The following is a 20,909-nucleotide window of genomic DNA, read 5'->3' as shown; positions in this document are numbered from 1 at the left end:
AAACATACTACATAATATTGAAATGTTGGAAAGACACACACAGACTCAAAGAGCAATTCATCCCGCTCATAAGACTGCAGCTTGCCATAATAACAGGACTTACAGTCTGAAGCAAAGAATATGACTACGGATTGCAAAATGATAGCTCGAGATACATGTATTTCTGTCCACGCAGTAATTTCGCAACAGCGCACGGTTTGGGAGTAACTGCGATTTCATTACAAGTCACAAGTGTCGTAGGATGGGTGGCAATTATGTTATTAGTATTTTTATCTGATTTTACATTGATATGTGTTTTTGTTTTCTGTATTTACAGGCAAAAAGTTGTAATGCTTCATGACATGGTTACTAAACTAGGTCATAATTTTTTGATAAGCCCAATTAAATATGAAAATATGTCTTCATCACAAGTTGGGATTAGTTTGAGAAAGATAAGAATAACAAGTACAATTTCTAAAACAGCATAAATACTGCAATTTATGATGCTTTTCCTTATTTTCAATAGTTTTTGCATATTAGATTCAATGTTATAAGTATGCATAATCGATACAAAAATGAATAGGCCTAGTATGACGTCATTATGACATCTTTACGATCAGTTACAAGCATTAGTTTTGGTTAAAATTATGTCATAATTATGAAAATTGAAATAAGAAGTTGCAATATCATGTTCAATTTTTTAAGTATTTTGATGTCTTGTATCTATTTCCACTACTTTTTCAAATTATAGATTCTCTTTTATGTTGTTTCAAGAGAAAATAATTTCGATTCCATCGTTCGTATTTCATTACAAAATGATCATGTCGTTATTGTTATTGTTATAGTACAAAATAAATATTGGGACAATTCTTGAGTCTAATTCCTGTAAATTGAGCTTACACTTCAAAAATATAATACGCGATAATTGCATTCATACTCGTCCCTTTTTATGAAAATAATTCATGATCAATGCAGAAACCAAAAGAAGCCAAGTTCCAACTAGAATTAACTGGTATCAGATTTTCAGTTCGGTTCATTAGTTTTAATGTGTACAAACCATACCAAAACCGACTGACACTCAAGGAAGTCTTGCATGATTTCTTGTCTCAAAGTCGAGTCGTATTGTGATTTCACACACACACAAGAATAGTGATGAGTAACTAAGCTATGATAGCACTTCACCCGTATGAACTTTATTATGACAGCAAAACCCGAATATGTCTACCGTGTGAGAGAAAAAAATGCAACCCGCAGCTCCGATTCTCATATACACGTTTTGTGGAAGCGATGTGAAACAATCGTTTTATTATGTGTTGTCATTTAGCGAAAGATGTTAATGGTAAATAACCAAAAGAAATCAAGATTACCCGATAAGATAGAAAAATTAAAGATCTTTTCATTAAGTTGGAGCATCGAGCTTCACATCAGAGTCACAAACGCTACTGACGAGTTTTATAATACAAAATGTATTATGCATTTATAGGAGACTGAAATATATAATCATCACTGCACGTTTGAGTGATGATTTTTTAGCCATTAAAGTGTTTTAGCTCCATACCAAGCCTGGACAAAAATACGGAATCTATCATGAGCAATGTGGCAGCCTCTTTTTGTATCAGATTTTCTTTGTACCGAAAGTTTTAATGTGATACAACAGTCTTGTAACTATATACGAATAGGTGGTAGACGTACAGGATTTAGGACATTAGGAGTAGGGTAAGTTAGATTCGTATCATGATTGTACCTTGCGTGTAATGAAATACTACTTAACCCAGCGGTGACAACTTTAAAATGACGTCAAAATCAAGTCAATTTTCTTGATTTCCGTCACAAAGGCGTCTTTAAGACGTTGTCCTGCTTTCTTTTCCAATATACGTTAAAAAGGCATATTGACGTGTAAACGACGTGCTTATGACATTAATCTGACATCTCATCTTTAAAATGGTAATTTACACGTCATTAAGAAGTTTCTATAAGACCTCCATCTGTTTTGATGCCTTTTGGACAACTTCTATTTGAGCAGACAGTACGACATTTTTTATTATTTACGTCAAAAAGAAGGCATATAATGACGTGAAATTGACATAATTCGAATAGTCGTTAGTATGCCATTTCAAAATGCACAACTAGAACTTGCCACCTCAGGTGGTACCAATAACGCATTTTTCGGGTCTTGGCCCATGGACTATGGGAATTCCCATTGTGGGCAACCTTATAGGCCTACAGTGCACGCTTCATAGATCATGCAATGAACACATGTGCAGAAAAGCTCAGGCCCCAGTCACATAATGCTCTGCGTCCGGAGTTACGTCAAAAAAAGTAATTTTTCCTGCGGACTCTCGCGAATCCCTTGCCGTGACAAGAATTTTTTTTTTTCAATAAAAAAACACGGAAAAAAATGCAGGCGATACGGACAGATACGATCAGATGCGGACACCTGCGTCCACTTGCGGATAATCTTACGAATTGACCCCTTATTTATTTTTTCGACTTGCGTAAACTTCCGAAGACTTTTGAATACTTGCGGGGAGTTACGGACAGTTACAGATTGTTATGAATAATTATGGACAATGTGGTTTTCTCTGACGATACCTGCTCAGTTAGTGTATTATGACAACAAGGCTATCACATGTTGGACTGTCTTATATTGTACACTAGGGAAAAGCTGCTAGGGAAAGTCTGCATCCGTGGAGTGCCGCTGAGAAATTTTGAACATTTCAACATTTCGCAGGCTTGGCCCCGTCATTTTGTGTTTCTTTACGGATTAGTTACGGACAGTTACGTCTACATACAACCCTGCGGATGCCTGCGTCCACTCTGCGTCCCCTTGCGTCCACTCATCCGTATCTATCCGCGGCGGACGTAACCCATCGTAAGGCACTGTGTGACTAGGGCATAATGGTTATTACGTTCAGTGTAAAACGTTATTATGGAGTGGGAATTCCCGCTCAATACAAACTGAAAGTCGTATAAATGCAAACAAGTTCACCTATAATGCGAGCTAGCATTCAGATTAAATCTGCAAGGTGTCCATTGAGAAATCACATTACTTGTTGGTTAATTCTGCGTTTTATTTTTTAATGTTTTAAATCTCTATAATGGATCAGAAACGATAATGAAAATAAAATAATATGTAGAAAGAACATCACAAAAACAATATGACGATCAAGATAAAAATAAGGATGTTAAAGATTACCGAAATAAGGATTGTGATGATCATGACAAACTTAAGGATTTATATTGAAGTTCACATAGAATAATTAGCGCGAGAATAAGGTTTAGACAACAAAAAATAAACATCTGATCATGATAATGAAATTTCGGATAGAGAGTAAAATTAATATTCAATGATTTGATAGACAGAATCACTTTTTAATACAATAATATATGTATATATATATATATATATATATATATAAGTTGAATAATTAGTTGTGAAAATCGATCACTCAAATGGTTTAAAGTGCTGTCTAGCCCATCGAATGCTCAATCAATCTGAATCTCAGATTCACAATATAACTGAATATCAATTTGAATGCTCAAATTTGGAAGTTTATGGCCAAACATGAAATTGATTGCTTACTCCCGAATTTCGGGGGGGGGGGGGAGGAGTTGTCATTAATTTCGGTTCCTAAAAGTGGATTTGAAAGCAAATCATCAGATCGAAGTCACTCCACAGCTTCAAACATAAGGAATGGAATGTACATACAGTGAGAATGGAGTACAACTTTACGAAATTAACTGGGAAAACCTACAAAAGAGAAAAGGAACGAAATTAAGAACACGAAAGGAGCTCATAAAGTGGCCATTGCTATTAACCTTGCATCATAAAACGAAGTGCGAACAAAGACGAGCAAGAACTCCTAATATATCAGCTTCATCTTTTTTTCTCCACTCCCCCTCCCTCCAAACCCTCTTACGATAAGTAAAGGTTGTTATTTACGTTGTGAGATCATAGACATCTTCGCGAAATGTCAATTTTGCAATTTGACACGATATCATATAAGTGCGCTAAATAATGCCTGCCCCTAATTCGCGATGTTTTCTCGTGTCGTTATATTCGCGGCCCAACAGTGATCCGCAAATTTCAAATAAAAGCTTTCACAGTACTAGAATCTTGCATTTCCCCCAAGTGTGGGGGTAGTGTCTGTTCATATGCAAAATATGACTGCGTATTCTTTCTATCCTGTTCTTTTTTTTGTAGGCGTGAATTCTTACATTACCTAAGAATATCTATCACACTTACTATATAGGATAAGGTACATTATTGGAGTGATGCTGTCCGACTGAAGAAATTATTGCAATGAAACTGATTAGAGACCAGTTGTTTTGATTTTTGCTGGCTGAGCGGGAAGACAAGCATACTCAGTCAATATCAGTATAGGCCACTTCAACAAATTTGTTCTATAATTGTGATCCTGCATTACAAAACAAATAAAAGCCGCCAGACATGTAATCTTAGCTAAGGACAGACTCTGAAAGAGCAAACTTTAACTTTTGATGTATAACTGAATTCAAATGAACTCTCCCAATCCATCTAAATATTGACATGAAAACACATAATATGGAAAAGTGTTTAGTCTATAGGAAAGAGTACAAGGATGTATTCAAGCGCTTAATCTTACCGGACCCCATCTTACCATGTTGTGCTATGTAAGCAATGAATGGGCCAAACACAGGATGTGAAACTCCACCGCACAAACGATGAAGAGATATCAGATTACGCTGAAATTAATCATGCTTTTTCAACATATTCTATTCATTACTAATATATAATATTTAAAGTAGTAGTATTATCCTTATCAGGGGCGGATCCAGGAATTCCGTAAAGGGGAGGAGCCTTTACCAAATTAAAGGGGGATGTGCATGCACCTCCAATGTTTTCTTTATATTTCTTTTGTTTAAAAAAAAGGGGGGGTGGGCGAGGGCCCGGTGCACCTCCCTCTGGATCCGCCACTGCTTATAACAGTTATTAGAGTTAAAAGTGAAGAATTTGTAAAGGGATTTTCAGAAATGAAAAGGGGACTCTAAGGCAGACCTAATGACAGTCAATTACCCCCCCCTTCCGAAAAAATGGTGTTCTAGAAAAACTGCCACGAACACATTTTCCCATCCTTTTTACGATACCAAAATTTGTCATGATGTAGATGAATTCTTAAAGGAAACCAGAACCCAAAGAGAAATGTGGACTGAGTGAAAACAGCAACATTAATAGAACACATTAGTCAAAGTTTGAGGAAAATCGGATAATCGATGAAAAAGTTATGAATTTTTAAAGTTTTTGGTGTTGGAACCGCTGGATGAAGAGACTACTATAGGTTATGACGTCATGTGTGGACAACATAAGAAAATACAAATAAAATTCTATAAAAGCCATTTTTCATGAAAAATGCACATTCCATCAACTTGATTCTAACATATTATGTAAAGGGTAGCATTTATTGCCCCTGCTTCTTGAAAGCGGTGAGTCAAGTGCTCTTTCATTTTGCTAGAAAAGTGATTCTGGAGGAATTCCCTTTATATTTTCTTTATATTGTTGTCCACACATGACTTCATAACCTCTAGTAGTCTCCGTATCCAGCGGTTCCAACCTTTAAAATTTATTAACTTTGCGTCGATATTCCTCAAACTTTCTCTTATGTGTTCTTTAATGTTGCTGCTTTCATTCAATCCACATTTCTCTTTGGGTTTTGGTTTCCTTTAAATTGCTCTTTCAGAAAATATGAAAAGTTCAAGTTTGACTTAGTTGATCCATCTCATCTATTTTGAGTCCTGACACAAAGTCAGTGTGTGGACGACTTTTTTTTTTTCAGGGAGCTGGAAGAGAGACCACCTCCCTGGTTTTGTGATGCATGTCACTTTTTATTCTTACTTCATTTGTGGACCCTTTCCACCAGGTTTCAGGAGTCCATTTTCCTTCAACTCTTTCTGATGGTCTCAATTCCATTCTAGAACTGATACGTCATTGCTAGCCATGATACCGTCCTGCTGTGGTCGGCTTTGATAGAATTATGATTGGTTGTTCGAATTTTTAAAGAGCTCTTTTGGCGATGCATGTATAGGCCTTTTTTAATCTATTAAAAGTTGATCATAATTATTATACAAATGATAAAGCAAACTTGTCGGCAAGAGGGATTTCCTAGAGCAAGTGAGTGTAGGTCGCCACAAGATGCCGCCGATAGATGTCACTGAGAGAAAGTGAACTCTTGAAGGATAACCAAAATACATGTATATACGGGCATACATACAATGCTGTTGAGAAGAAACATTTGAGCGTACAGAACAGACTGAACGTCCCGCTCATTACCATGGCATAAGATGCTACGCACCAAACTGCTGCCAGCCATACATACTGGACTTTGAGTCTGAAGCAAAGACTACAATAAATTACGTATGGATCTCACGACAGCGGTTTGTGAGTAATACTTTCGATTATTGTGCTTGTTGTATCTAGGATGCGTGGCTATTTTGCAATTAGTATTTTTAAAACTAGTCTATGTTAGAATTTTTTTTTTCGGGGGTAGGGGGTTGGTGGGAAAATTGTGTGATTTGCTGGCCCGTTCCTTTTAGTGGGTTGAGATGAGAGGACTTTCAAGCAAATAATATATGTTCAGCAAGAGTAATGAAGGGGTTGCAGTTACATGTCAAGAACATTGTTGTGCATGTAACATTAGAGTACAAAGAAATTGGGCGGTTGAACGTCATCGCCAGTCTTCATGTCATTTTTTTGCATTATGTGACAGCACCAACAAGTGACCATTATCACTTTTCCGCGAGAAATAGTGAAATGTGCTCTACAATGTATTTTGTTGCTCATATGGTGATTAGATATCCTTTTGTAAGAATTGGGTGTGAAACAAAATCAGAATGCTCTGTATGAGGTAAACTGCATGTAAAATATGGACTCATATCTATGCTGCATCAGTTTGTAATGATTTTTTTTTTGATTGCCGAATTGCATACTGTATTAGGTTTGTAACATTTGTTATGTCATCAGTATTCTTTCCATCTACAGTTGGTTCAATAGGGAAAGACATTGTGCTGAACAGAAAAGTCACAAATCAAGACAATGTTTGTGAGAATATATTATGATTGCCTTTCACTTGCTTTAATGCAGCTCATAATATGTAATTACATGTATGTGTTCTTTATGTGAAAAAAAAACACGAAAGAGATAAACTGAATTATATTGCAAAATAACATCATTTGATGTGTCGACTTTATGTGAGACTGGATTGGGCTGGAGTAAAACAGACAGTGACAACCTCGCGCGGCAGAGAAGAAAATTATGCGTAACTCGATCTACACTTTAATTGATTGTGCCTTGTAACCCAATAAAATAAAAGTTGATAAATACGATGTAATTCATGTAACATCGAGTGACCACTTATGTGCTTTATGTTTGCGAATTTATACAAAATATTCAGAGTCCATGAACTAAACTTATTACCCGGAGAAATGTAAAGAAAATTGATTTGTCTACAATTGGGGACAAATTGAAGTGAGATATCGTGAGATTTATAGTATCCTTAATTATACTGAACACCTCAAAATTCACATTGGTGTTGTACATGTACTATGCAACACACGATAGAAAAAATGTACGACACTGATGTATTGCGCATTGGGATAAATGTAAAGGATTGCAAAGAATTATAAATTTCCTATCAGTATTTGGAAAGATTACTTGAACTTGCGAAACGCTGTCACTTCACAGATAAGAAAAGCTAGAAGTGTAAATATGTTTTTTTTACCAATTTATTGAAAAGAACGGAAACTCAAGTGAAATGTGGAAACGGCTAAAAATTTTCAAATATGCAGGATAAAGATATTGTGACGTTTGTGGATAATCTTACTTCTTGAAATTACTAATAATAGATCAACAACAACTGTTTTCATGAACACTTCACTCAACAAGGTGAAACACGATATATTACCAGGTTTTAGTTTATTTTTTTGACAAAGCCTATCGAAATATCTCTACATTTTGAAACACATAGCTTGCAAGTCCACCCGTCTTTAAACTTTTTCATGTTGTATTTTAAAGAGTTATTACATATCATAGCTTAATTCTTTGATCTATAGAGTGGTATGTCTTTAATAAAGTGAAAAAAATTTAGATCCTCATAATCATAGATGAATGTAGAGGTATTACCGGTACTGTAAATTTTTCTTGAAAAAAAAAGAGTGTTTAAGCAAGTTATTTGAATATGAATGATATTCGTGTATCCAACTACTACGGCTGGAACCCACAGTATTACTGTTTCTGTTTTTGTTTTTGTTTTTTTGCTTCATTGGAACTTACTGAAAATAGCCAAAAGTCCATCGACATTTGTCATGCTCTGTCACAATAAGCATTTGTTTACATTAAACAAGTGTAAGCTGATATTGTTTGGGACAATGAGAGAGAAACAAAGCTTAGGCGACTTCACATGCACACACGCACTATTGTCACTTGCACACTGTCAATTCCAAGTACCACTTGGGATTGAATTTGGACAACAGCTTTAGTTCTAGCTTTCTTGTCCACCTCAAGTGGAATACGTGAAAAAAAGTGGAACTTGTATATGCTACGATGAACTAGACAATACACTGGCAAAGACACTGTATTTATTCATTATTCCACGATCTTATCAAGCCCTGTGGTAACTGCTGTGAAGTCTGGTTGTGTCAGGACTCTATAACGGTCATTCACATGAACTACAAACCAATGAGAGGACCAGTGCACGGACAGGGCATTACGGGCTGTTTTAATGATGCAAAAATGTAATAAAATCATGATAGAAGGATAGAGCAGAAGTAAGACATTTGAAAATTGGAATAATTTTAATTTTTGTTAAGTTTTAAATTTTTTTAAATTAATTGCTTAAACATCAAGATGAGAAAATATCTTTTGACATGGTGCGTCAAATAAGCAAATTGCACCTGGATCTCATTGTCATTACGCAAGTTTCAAAGGAGAGTTACCACTTACGAAATAATAATTAGTTATTGATAATTAGTTTTAAATTATTGTCCCTTCGAACAAACTACGTGAACAACAGTACAGCATCATACATATCATACATACATGCGCCAAACTATCTATTGATCTTCCTGATAAAGTGCAATGTGATAAAACATAAAGTATTCTTACGGGTCAAATTTCGAATGTCGCGAATATAACCGATTTGGGCAAACCTTCGCAATGCACAGTCTCGATCCCATACTTAACTGGAATGCATACGACCATCTCCATCACAAATCGTCAATATCTACTGGAATTGATATCAACTGCATATTCATGTGTGCTAGATTTTTCTCAGCTAGTGACAGGCAGCATTTCATGAAACTTGCCAATCACTAGCAACTGTTTTACGCTACTGAAATCCTTACATCTAATTGGCTGAGAACAGATTTTTCAGTGAAAATCATTGACAGAACACTTGATGAAATGCCCCGGAGTGGCGTCCTCCATCATACGACAAGCAAGAATAATCTTTAACCACCAAAGCACTTTGACAAGTACATGTTGCTGCTGTCTTTTTCAAACTCTTCATCGGAATATCGAATAAACGGGTAAACGGTGTTTTACAACAGTAACAATGACTATTGAATACTCCGTTGGACAGGTTTACCGCAGAGTTACATAAACTTAGGAAAGAATATGCATTTGAAACGATATCGAACGCAAATTGAATTCCAAACGTATCATTAGAGTTAAATTTCTTCCACAGTGTGAAATGAATCAGTTGCTATGTGACATAAAATACGTCCATACAGTTAATCATTCATTTTGCTGATAATGTTCATTCTTTTCACGGTATAAAAGTACACAAAATAAATGTCATGCACATATTCTACATGAGGAGAATGAATACTAAATCATTAAGAATTTGCCAACATGAATTTCTTTAAATTCATTGCTTCAAAAAGAACTATATAATTTCATTCCTTTCTCAGCTGACTAGAATTGTGCATAGAATATTAATCATTCAGGCTCATCCTCGATTCACTATCAACAATGTAGAAATACGTTCATATATCAGTCAATAAAAATACTAAATGAAGCCCTCTTTGTAATGCATAAAACACACACGCAACACCTCCATACACACACACAACATCACACACACACACACACATGACTTTAGGCATAAGAGAGTTGGAAGAGTAGTTAAATACATAGTCTATTCAGTTAAAAGGAAAAAAAAAAATCACGGGCTTAATATCTCTTCCACGGTCCACATAATAACACTGCTCTACTTTCCCGCCTTCACCAGCGAGGCGAAAATACTATCGTGACGATCCAACAAGTTGCCAGGCTCGTCAAACTCGGCGATCCGGCCATCCTTTAGGGTGAGTATGGTGTCAGAGTTGAGAATAGTCCCAACGCGATGCTGGAAACAGACATTAAAGTTCGGTAAGTATCACAACGTGATTTTTTTTCTCTGTTTTTTTTTTTTTTTTCGGGGGGGGGGGGGGGAGGGGGGGGGGGGTGGTTCACAATCAAAAACTTTGTTTGTACCCGACTTGACTGCTTATCATTCTCGAAGAATGAGTCAAATCTATGCGATATGTATCTCTCGACAATATTCGTTGTTTTTAAAAACTAATCACCATTTTACTGTTTAGCCGGGGTAATCAAAGCTGGTTTGGACAAAATATTTGATTACGCTGTTACAAGAAACCGAGAAACAGTAGCAGTAGTAGTAGAGAAATAGTAGCACAAACATCAACAGCAGCGGCAATTTCAGGCAATCAAAATGAGAATATACAAACGATGACCATGATTGATGATGGCTTTACCGATATGGACTCAAACGGTAGATAACGTATCACGCCAATTACCCTCCGATTACTGTCATTTTTCCTACTTTATACTTAAACGGAAGAAAGACTTTACACCTTGTAATTACAATACGATATCTTTTAACTTGATGCTATTATAGTTATAAAGCCCATGGTGATGTTGCTACCAAAGCCTTTGTGCTATATAGTATACTATACCTATCTACTTTACCTACTACTTCTACTACTACTACTACTACTACTTACAACCACTTCTACGTGGATTATTGAGTAAAACTGCCATCAACGCCTTTAACAATTTTGATTGCTTACGATAGTAATCATCATTGCATCATATCACTAAAACAAGACTTATACAAAATATCATGATTTTTAAAGTGATTAAGGACTTACTGCAATGGTAAGGACAGTCTGATTCTCAAAGACATCTGCTACCACGTCTTGGATTATTCCATCCTAGGCAAGGGGAAAAAAGTTTTTGTGCCGTGTGAGAATATAATTCTCTGATACAGTAATACTAAATATGAGCAAATAAAAGTGCATAAGCTCCGGTGCTGGATACAACTACTATCACATATGCACAGCTAGTAATGGTAATAGTAGGCCTAATACTCGATGTTCACGTTGATTCTCACGGAGAATGTAATATTTGATAACGAACGGTAAAATTGTCATCAGAACGGACAGAAAGTAAGACAGTTACGTACTATGTATTCAGACTAAACACATTTTCATGAAACAGTTATATCGGTAACAACCATTATGCAAAATGTTTAGTGATGACGTAATTGCCTCACTAGACTCTTTAAGCTGAAGACAATACTGCACTAAATGTCCCTTTGATTTGTAAGCATTAGTTTTCTTTGTATTTGTATTGGTCGTGCTGCCATGACTAGGCAGTAATGCCTTTTCAGGAAATGAGCTGTAGTTTCTTCATGAGAATTTCTCTCGACATCATTTTGTGTACAAACCGATGGGAGATTTATTATATATCATTTATAATACAGTAATCATGGCCTCTCCTAAACATCACTGTAGGCCTATATATGGTTACAACATAATCACCCTTTCGTGAAAACGTTCTGATTGTTAATGATACATACACTTTTTCCTTTGTATTACTTTATTCCATGTATTAAAATTGTCAACTTGAACATTTGATCAGATACACCCATCGCCGCAAGATCTTACCCATACTCACACCAGTCGAGTAGAGTAAATGCATGAAGTCGTTTGCACAGTCCCTCAAATGTGTTTTCGTGTACCTTACAATATCATTTCCAGCAAAGAAAACTCACCGTTTCGTGATCGATGGACGCTGTCGCCTCATCCATGACGACGATCTTCGAGTTCCTGAGGAAAGCTCGTGCCAAACAGAACAGTTGACGCTGACCAACGCTGAAGTTTTCCCCTCCTTCCGTTACCGTGTAGTCTGCCGAAAATGCGTCAACAAATCGGAATATATAATATCAGTAGGTCATTTACATTCTTTTACTGTGAAATCTAGAGGTATATGATCACGAATTTGGTCTCAACCATGACATAGTCTCTATAAGAACGGCTTCATTAAGAACTGTACATAAGAAGAGTGGCCTGGTCATATCGGATTAAATCATAACATCGAGTTAATCATAGCTGAAGGCAAGGGGAGGAGGGGGGGTCTGAGACGGATACATCGAATCACGTATACTTGGAATAATGATTTTGTGTCAGAAGAAAAGATATGTCGGTTGATTTATAGTCTTATCTAAATATTGACTAATCTTGACGAATGATAATGAAACATTCAGACGAAGACACCATAAACAACTACTATAGTATTGTAAATATGTGAAGTCATTTCATTTCATCTCCCTTAAAATTGAGGAGGCAGTATTTCCTAAGCATGGGATTTTGCCGGATGAAAGTTTTGGATATTTAGTTAGCATTTTTGTGAGTGATTGTACTTTGTGAGTCATTTCCAATCTTCAATTGGAAATGATTTTTCCAGAAAATGATTTAATATGCAATCATATCATTACGCAGACCTCTGTAAGATTAGTTCAAGCTCCACAGAAACAATTACACATTTGAATTTGGGAAGGCGATATCTAACACGAAGATTTTTTTCCCCCTCAAATACAGGAAATTATGATAGAGAGTAAATTTGGAATTGCTAGAAGTACTTTTATACTTGGTTCTGAAGAAAACCGTAAATCTTAAAATGCTGGGTTTTTTTTTTCATTTGTATGCAAAATATTTTTTTTTTTTTGCCACAAACAATGAGAAATCACTAGATTTTTTTAAATCTCGTTTTGTCATTACGTAAAGCAAGCGAAGAAAATAGATGAACATAAAATGTCAAAAAACTAACGGTTTTGTATCCCATGTTAACTGGAATCGTATTCACATTTATTTAGACTATCTGCAGCTGTCTGTCAAATCATATCATCTATATCATCTATCATCAAGGGTGATATTAATTTGTACCTGAATGTTTATATCGAAAAAGAACTTCTTTGTGAAAAAAGTAAACGATCGTATACCCTCACGCGCTCACGCGCTTAAATTGACTGACGCCGAACTTCGTATCCTACACAGGAAAAGGTCTGTGAACATTTATTATCAATTTTTCAAGAAATCAAACTGGCAGCCTGGTTTCTTACCCAGTCCCAACGGGATGGTTGATACTACGTCCTTGAGTTGCGCAGTCTCGAGAGCGTACCATATTTCACTGTCGGTCTTTGTGCCAGTAGGGTCGAGGTTGCTCCTGTATGTCATTTTTTTTTTTTTTTTTAGGGCAAATGTTCCATTGGATAAACATGGTCTGATGCACAGCGAATTATTTACTTTGCATTGTTCTTCCATGCGCAGAGTGGATGCTCTGCCAATGCAGGACATTGTCATAACTTTCAAAGTACTGGTGCTATCTCATAGATGGAATATAACGGAATAAAATGGCGACAATTGTTGTCTCGAATATCGCATCAACAGTGTTTGGAAATGTTACTGGTGGAGGTTATAATCTTTTTCAACAGTATCTCAAACCACTCGGACGGATCTTTCAGTACGTTCCTCCCTATGCCAGCTGGCTTCTATTTTCTAAGAAATTGTGATCACAGTACAAATTTCGTGAGAAGAGATAATGATGAAAAACAGAAAATTCAGGTGTTAGGTGACACTCGGTGCAAACTAAAGTTTTATCAACGATGTGAGAGCCGCACGGAGTACGGCTCGGCATCGCTAAAGAAACTAAAACCATGACCGGCTGGAATGTCTCTTTGACGCAGTGTGAAGACTAATTTTGCGGGTTGAATGACTAGTTATTAAGAAAAAATTCACGAAAGTTGTATTTCCTTAATAGCTATTTACACCACAATATAATATAATATAATATAATATGATATAACATAATATATATATAAATATAAACATATATATATATATACATATATACATATATATATATATATATATATATATATATATATATATATATGTATATAGATAAATATGTCGATGCGATGTTTCAGTTGGCCATTAATAAAAATGGCTTTTATCGCCCAAGATGGCATATGCAACCGATGCAGTTGGTCCTCAAATACGTTCTTCTTATTGATATGATTAATCTTCTTACCTGATGGATCCGGTAAAGAGGACGGAGTCCTGGGGGATGATCGACAATCGTTGACGTAACGTCCTCAGCGGGACGGTAGCGATGTCGATCCCGTCGATGACGATGCTTCCCTGGAATGTGTCGATCATGCGGAAGAGGGCGAGGGTGAGCGAGGACTTCCCACTACCTGTTCGTCCGCAAATACCAAGCTGTAGCAGCCAGAGAGAAAGATAGAGAATTAGAGAAAGGTATGTCAATATACACACCCATGCCACAGATCGATCCTGACCGAGGTAAATTGATTCGTGCAAAGGTAATATTTCAGAAGATTTATATTATTATCATCATAATTATTACAGAACATTGTACTGTATAATACTGCACTTATTACATCATGGCACATTATGACATCTAGACAATTATTAGATTGTGTGTCCTCTTGGTAGATCCTGGTGAAGGCCATGACAGGCCGAAAGCTTGATTAAAGGAAAAGCAGAGAGCAATGTCCGGATCAAACTTGATTTCTTACAAACACACACACACACACACACACACACACACACACACACATATATATATATATATATATATATATATATATGCACAGAGAGAGAGAGAGAGAGGAACAACAGACAGAATGAGAGGAGAGAATTGTGTGTGTGTGTGTGTGTGTGGGGGGGGGGGGTGAACAGTTGGACAGAAAGAAGACGGGGTCAAGCACACTTCATCTTCTGTCTGCAAAATTTGGCAAAATTTTTATTAAGTCTTATTCTTGAGCGACTTGTTAGATGCAGTTAAAAGCATGGTCTGTTCATAATTGTAATTGTTTACAATATCTAGATGTCGAAAGTCCAATACTACATATAGTATACTGTACTGAATGTCCTATTTTCTGGCAGGTCTATGTCTCCTTGTATGAGACATGACGCATTTAAGTCAATTGGTTCCTCGGGAATAGACGGGTCAACTGACGCTGGTGTATTACGCAGTAACGCATAAGCCAAAGTGATAATTTATCTTTCTCTCTCTTTTTAATTAAATTACTGATATAAAAGTGGCAAAAACACATGATTTGTGTCTGTAAAAAAAAGAAATACAACAACAAAGGCCTACCTTTTCCATGCCTTCTACTGTGAAAGTAATATCATGGAGCACGGGGTCGAGCCCTTCGGCATACCTCACACTCAAATCCATGATTTCAATCTTCCCTCGTGACGGCCAGTCGGGGGAAGGTTCGATACCTAAAGGGATAGAGACCAACATCACATTTTGTTTGCAACCTGTAAGGTTCGAACATACTACAGATAATTACTCAGTACATATAGATTAAATGAATGAATGAAGGAAGGAAGGAATAAATGAATGGAATAAATAAATAAATAAATAAATTAATTAATTAATAAAATGATGAATAGATAGATTAACCAATAGATAAATAAACGAGTAACTAACTGAGTAAATAAATAAATGAAAATAAATTAAATAAGAGGGGCAACCAAATCTCCCAAAGTGATGTCAACATTCACCATCTCAACACTTCCTGGAAACATAACAAAGCTAATGACTTCATGAATAAGCAATGACTTAGTATTAGTTTCAACGAGTGTCACACATACATATTCATTTACTTTCTTCGCTTGCTTTAAAAAGTGGAAAAAAAATGCAAAAATCCAAAGATTTTTTTTTTTCATTTTTGGCGGAAAGTACTTTGTATAGGAAAAAACAAGCAAACAGAACGTTGTAACACTTCAGGTTTTCTGTAGAACCAAGTATGAAAGTACTTCTACCATTTTGAGTTTGAAATGAATATGTTAATGAGCTGAATGCGTGTCGTGACGTTGAGGCAGCCTATACCGAGAATGTGCCCGCATACGTGTGCGTTCCTTGAACGACACAGGTACACTATACCTTCGTAGTCTTCAGTAGGGACCTCCGAGTAATATTTCACGCGTTCAACGCCGTTCATCTGGAGTTCGACTTCGGAACACTGGCGCACCGCGAAATTCATGTAAAGGGAAACCTGGAGAAGAAGAATAACTTTCAACGTGAAGTGAGTGTAAGGTAAAGATGCACACGTGCGCACACACATACCATGGCGACGGTGACGAAGGCGACGAAAAATAAAGTTCATACCAGCTAAAATTGTGTGTGTGTGTGGGGGGGGGGGGGGGAGGGTTAAATTTAAGACAATAAGGGACTCTTTCCATGAAATTTCCCTCCTGTAGCTTTCAAATATATGCAGGCATCCTCAACAGAGAGAATCGTATTTTTTGTCTCACCCAAATAAAATATCAAGTTACATCAGTCTTTCAATTTCATACATTGAGCGATCGCACGCGTTTGCTTGTCTTATTTGTTTATTTATTTATTTATTTACTTATTTTTACTGTAAGGTATCAGTAAGTAACTACTTTCAAGACTGACGACACATTTTTAGATGAGATGAAATTTCGAGATTTTCTTGGACTTCTCCTGGCCTGGTAAATTACAATTTATTTGAATTAATTTCCCATGCTGTATCGAAGTCACTCTGACTCTGTTGAACATCGTAACTCCGATACTAGCAAGACAATTCCTGATGTCAGCAATAACCTTAAAATCAGTTATTTTCTTGTGAATACGTGTGAGTAACCTAGTAAACTAACGCAATATCACTAAAGCAATATCCCGAAGGCTTCTTTGATAAACTTCTGAATATCAGTAGTGTCCTGAGTGGGCTTCTATGCGCGTCTTCCATGCAGTGTTCCAGAAGACGTTACCTTACGGTTGTGAATGTCCAGAGAGAAGCTATGCATACCATTTTTTTTTTTTGACGTTTCCTATACTATGTATAAAATGTTGTATTTTAGAATTGCATGGTTTTTACTTCACGGACTCACAGAAGAACAGCCATTGGCTGAAGTGAGTGACCCGTGGTGAAATAAAATAAACTCAAACATAAACTCATACCAACAGTCAATAACTGTTCAGAATGAGCTACCCTGCATGATATTTTCTAAATCAGTGCTCGACAGTCTCAACCAGGGCAATGTAATATCTTTTAAACCTCAATTATATCTTCAGCAAGGTCACTTTTTAATAATCATCCTCTAACTACAATAATTTTGTGCGAGGTTTCTGTGTTGTTTGTTTGTGTTTTGTATGTTGTTTCATCTGAGAAGATGGCAGGACAGCCCATATTCAGCTGCACTATCTGGTCTTTCATTGGGTCTAGTTGAATGTGAGGCGAGACCACTTCAGCGGAGTATGCACCCTGCTTATTACGATGAATGAATGAAGCGGGATCTTTTGCAAGCATGAGTTGTGAATCTCTCACACACGGGACCTCAATTTTATGTCAGAGTGTTTAATACCTCTTTACTATGGTGACGGTAAGATTACACACAACAGTACTCAGACTTTTGAATCAAACCAGTCCTTTGGAGGCAGATGAGCTACAGAGTGAGCTAAATCACCGCCCTCTGACATTATAGACATTGATAACTCATCAAATGAAGGTATAATTTTTATATCTTACTTCCAACGAGTAGGAGATAGCGAGACCAACGAGACTGGAGTCCACCCCAAGGTACGCGGCTCCGAGCAAGACGCAGAGACTGGAGATAAAGACGACGATGTCTCCCAGGAAATCCTGTCAAAAATTGGGACAGAGCAAAGACATCAATGATTGAATAGAGCAGACAGAACATACGCGCCTAGAAACTGACAGAACGAATTGAAAGACTGAGTGATTGATCGGTGGATAGACTGAGGATGTATGGAACTGATTATATCATTTGTGCTAGGGACTTTAGACGGTAAGTACAATGCTATTTTTTGTGTGTGCAATCGACACTCAAAGCACACAAAGTGTTAATACGTATAGACAAAGAAATAGATAGCCAGGACCATGATTTTCACAGTTCACCTAGCTGTAAAGCCATTAATACATCTTACACGTCTACCGGTAGATAGAAAACATGCTAATGGATTAAATGACTGGTACATCAATCTGTAAATAGATAACTAATAGTAAATTTTGAATTGATTTCTAATCGCGTGCAAGGCAGGGAGACATGCAATCAAGAAAGCGATGGTTGGACATCAGTAACTGGTAGATGGCAGCGAATCGCGGTTAAGACCACGTCCAAGATGTTCATTCCGATTACATTCTCGTCTTACCAGTCTTACGGCCACCCATCTCATGGAAGTCAAGAGATACAAGAATACAGTGTTGTTGGTGTTGATGCGATCGATTATTGTATCGAAGAAGCGGCCTTCCTCCTTGTAGGCCCTAATAGTCGACAAGCCGCCGAGAGTTTCCGAGAAGTGAGCGAAGATCGGCGAGCGGCTGACACTCTCGCATCTCTGGAGCTCTCTAGAGTTTACAAGGAGATCGAGAAAAATCGAGTAGATCACGAAAAGTTACTAGGGTTCCAAGTTGTGATGAGCGCAGCATTGCGAATAGCTCGGCTCTCTACGCTAGAACCAGTTAAAGACCCGATAACGTGAGGATTCAAGGAGTGGATAGTTCAAGTTTAAGTTCAAGTTCAAATTTTATTTGTTTTTTCCACAATAAAATAATATACAAACGTAAATCTCACTTTCCTGAGTGACAGAAAGAATGCATGGAAATTTGTACAGAGAAAACAACAATAATAGAAAAAAAAACAGTATCGATACATTGCAATAGTTGCTGAGGTAACGAAAGTGAAATGAATTGTCAATATGCACTGTGTGAAAAAAAAAAACAACAACAGAGGGACCCACTAAAAAGACAATGCTTGTAGAGTGTGGGCCCCTCTTGTATTTAAATGGTCGATGCAAAAAATGATTCAAAATAGCAACAAGGTAGCACAAAAAGTTTGGCAAAAAAAAAGTTTGGCAGCCCACTAAGAGACAGACAGACAAACAGTTACATACAAAACAACAAACAAACAAAATAATGAGCATGAGACAAGACTGGAACAGCAACAAGACTACTTGTAGGAATCAAACTGACTTGACACGAGAGGAAACAAGACTAGAGCGTGACAAAGAGGTAACAGAATAGACCGGAATATGCAACAGAGACAACGATCCTCGGAGGTTTGAGGAAGAAAGAGAAGAAAAAAGAATCATCATACCACAAACCCTTCAACTGCGAAGTATAGGTTAAAGAAGTTCTTATCATAGTCAAAGCTTAGGCAATAGTAACAATAATACAAAGAACGGCAATGCAGATTTTGCGGAGGGGTATCAAAATAAGCCTATAAACTAATCTGATTCTGGGGGTGGTAATTATAAGACTGTAAAAGGCTGGCGCGGTTCGGACATATTCGAGAATCTCCATAACAAATTGTCTACAGCTTTATGACTGATCTCTATGTAAGTCCACGCATAGTCGAAGAATCTCGACTGGTGTCGACAGTTACCGATAAGTGTTTGTGGTTTTAGTGTAGGACCTACCCCTGTGGGTAGTGAGTGGTTTGGATCACCCATAAGAATCCCCACGCTCAAGGGTCTATTAAAATTGAGAGTTTACAACCCCATATATTTCATACTATATAGAAATTAGTCTTGAATGGCAGCTTCTATAGAACTTCCGCATATTTCGCAATACATTACACGTCCTATGACAGAACATAATGACTGCAAACCATTGGCGTCGCATTGCCTCTATTAGGACCTAATGATGGCCAGTTACCAGATCGCGAAGTCTTTTACACGAAGTCATTCATTTTGAGCGGTATTCACCTCGACGTTGAAATGTAGTAAACCAGAAGACCGAAGAAAGCCAAGCAGATCGGAACGATGAACACACCGAAGTACCACACGACGATGATCTGGACGATGAGGGCACTGAACACGTTGGCGAAAAGATTGACCAACAGCCGCAAACAGTGGACTAACCTCTGCAGGAAGGCAACGTGTGAACAATATTCATTTGACTTTGTTTTGTAGGGAATGCACTTGATCTGGATTGTTTGAAGAGCGTTTCATCTTACCAAGATCATATAAATAAAACATTACCTACAAAACGTACCATTAATCTACATGAAGAAGATGAAGTAACAAAAGCAGCAGCAATAACAGCGAAAGTTCTCTAATACAAGGTTGATTATTCTCTGTGGGAAGGGAGGATGCAAGTAATGACTATTCTCTAGCCAGAGGGTCTGAGTACAGTGATCTGGTTTGCCACCTGTTAGGGTAGCAATTCTAAAGTAAAAGACGTGTCCGACACTAGCCTGGTATGTTCAGCAATGAGTAATCAGTCAGTTCTCTGCGGATGATTATTCATCATGAAACTGTGCTATGAATTCTAATCAAATCACTGGCTGAGAGCTATCACGTAACCAGTCTTTTATATTGCCTAATGTCCCAACTTTACCTATCACCGGCGATAGTAGACTACTCTGCTCAGCGGCACTGCCCGTGTTTAGAAAATGCATCGCAACTGTTCGTGTGTGCGGTTCAAAGTTTTAGTTTGAAGCTAGTGCTGGCCTGGGAATCTTGTGAAAGTGGTTGCAGCGGACCCGGCGATAGTAGACTACTCTGCTCAGCGGCACTGCCCGTGTTTAGAAAA

General features: G+C 37.2%; 1 protein-coding gene across 1 annotated transcript in view; it reads right to left on the bottom strand.

Annotated features, from left to right (window-relative positions):
* Window positions 1–8,560: 8,560 nt before the first annotated feature.
* The window catches only part of LOC139724867 (ATP-binding cassette sub-family C member 9-like), a 48,990-nt gene continuing 36,641 nt past the window's right edge, over window positions 8,561–20,909 (bottom strand). The window contains exons 21-30 of the mRNA XM_071635991.1: window positions 20,081–20,238; window positions 18,527–18,722; window positions 17,883–17,996; window positions 16,274–16,385; window positions 15,479–15,606; window positions 14,387–14,574; window positions 13,416–13,519; window positions 12,069–12,202; window positions 11,164–11,226; window positions 8,561–10,358 (exon numbers count right to left, since the gene is read on the bottom strand). Coding sequence (XP_071492092.1) covers window positions 10,221–10,358; window positions 11,164–11,226; window positions 12,069–12,202; window positions 13,416–13,519; window positions 14,387–14,574; window positions 15,479–15,606; window positions 16,274–16,385; window positions 17,883–17,996; window positions 18,527–18,722; window positions 20,081–20,238 — 1,335 coding nt within the window. The 3' untranslated portion in view covers window positions 8,561–10,220. The remainder of the gene's footprint in view (window positions 10,359–11,163; window positions 11,227–12,068; window positions 12,203–13,415; window positions 13,520–14,386; window positions 14,575–15,478; window positions 15,607–16,273; window positions 16,386–17,882; window positions 17,997–18,526; window positions 18,723–20,080; window positions 20,239–20,909) is intronic.

The sequence above is a fragment of the Diadema antillarum genome, unplaced genomic scaffold (genome assembly GCF_040938485.1).
Source record: "Diadema antillarum isolate AM-2024a unplaced genomic scaffold, OU_Dant_1.0 seq00000002_RagTag, whole genome shotgun sequence".
Lineage (NCBI taxonomy): Eukaryota > Metazoa > Echinodermata > Echinoidea > Diadematoida > Diadematidae > Diadema > Diadema antillarum.
Note: the sequence above shows the minus strand (reverse complement) of the source record. Positions and strands in the feature narration are given on the sequence as shown.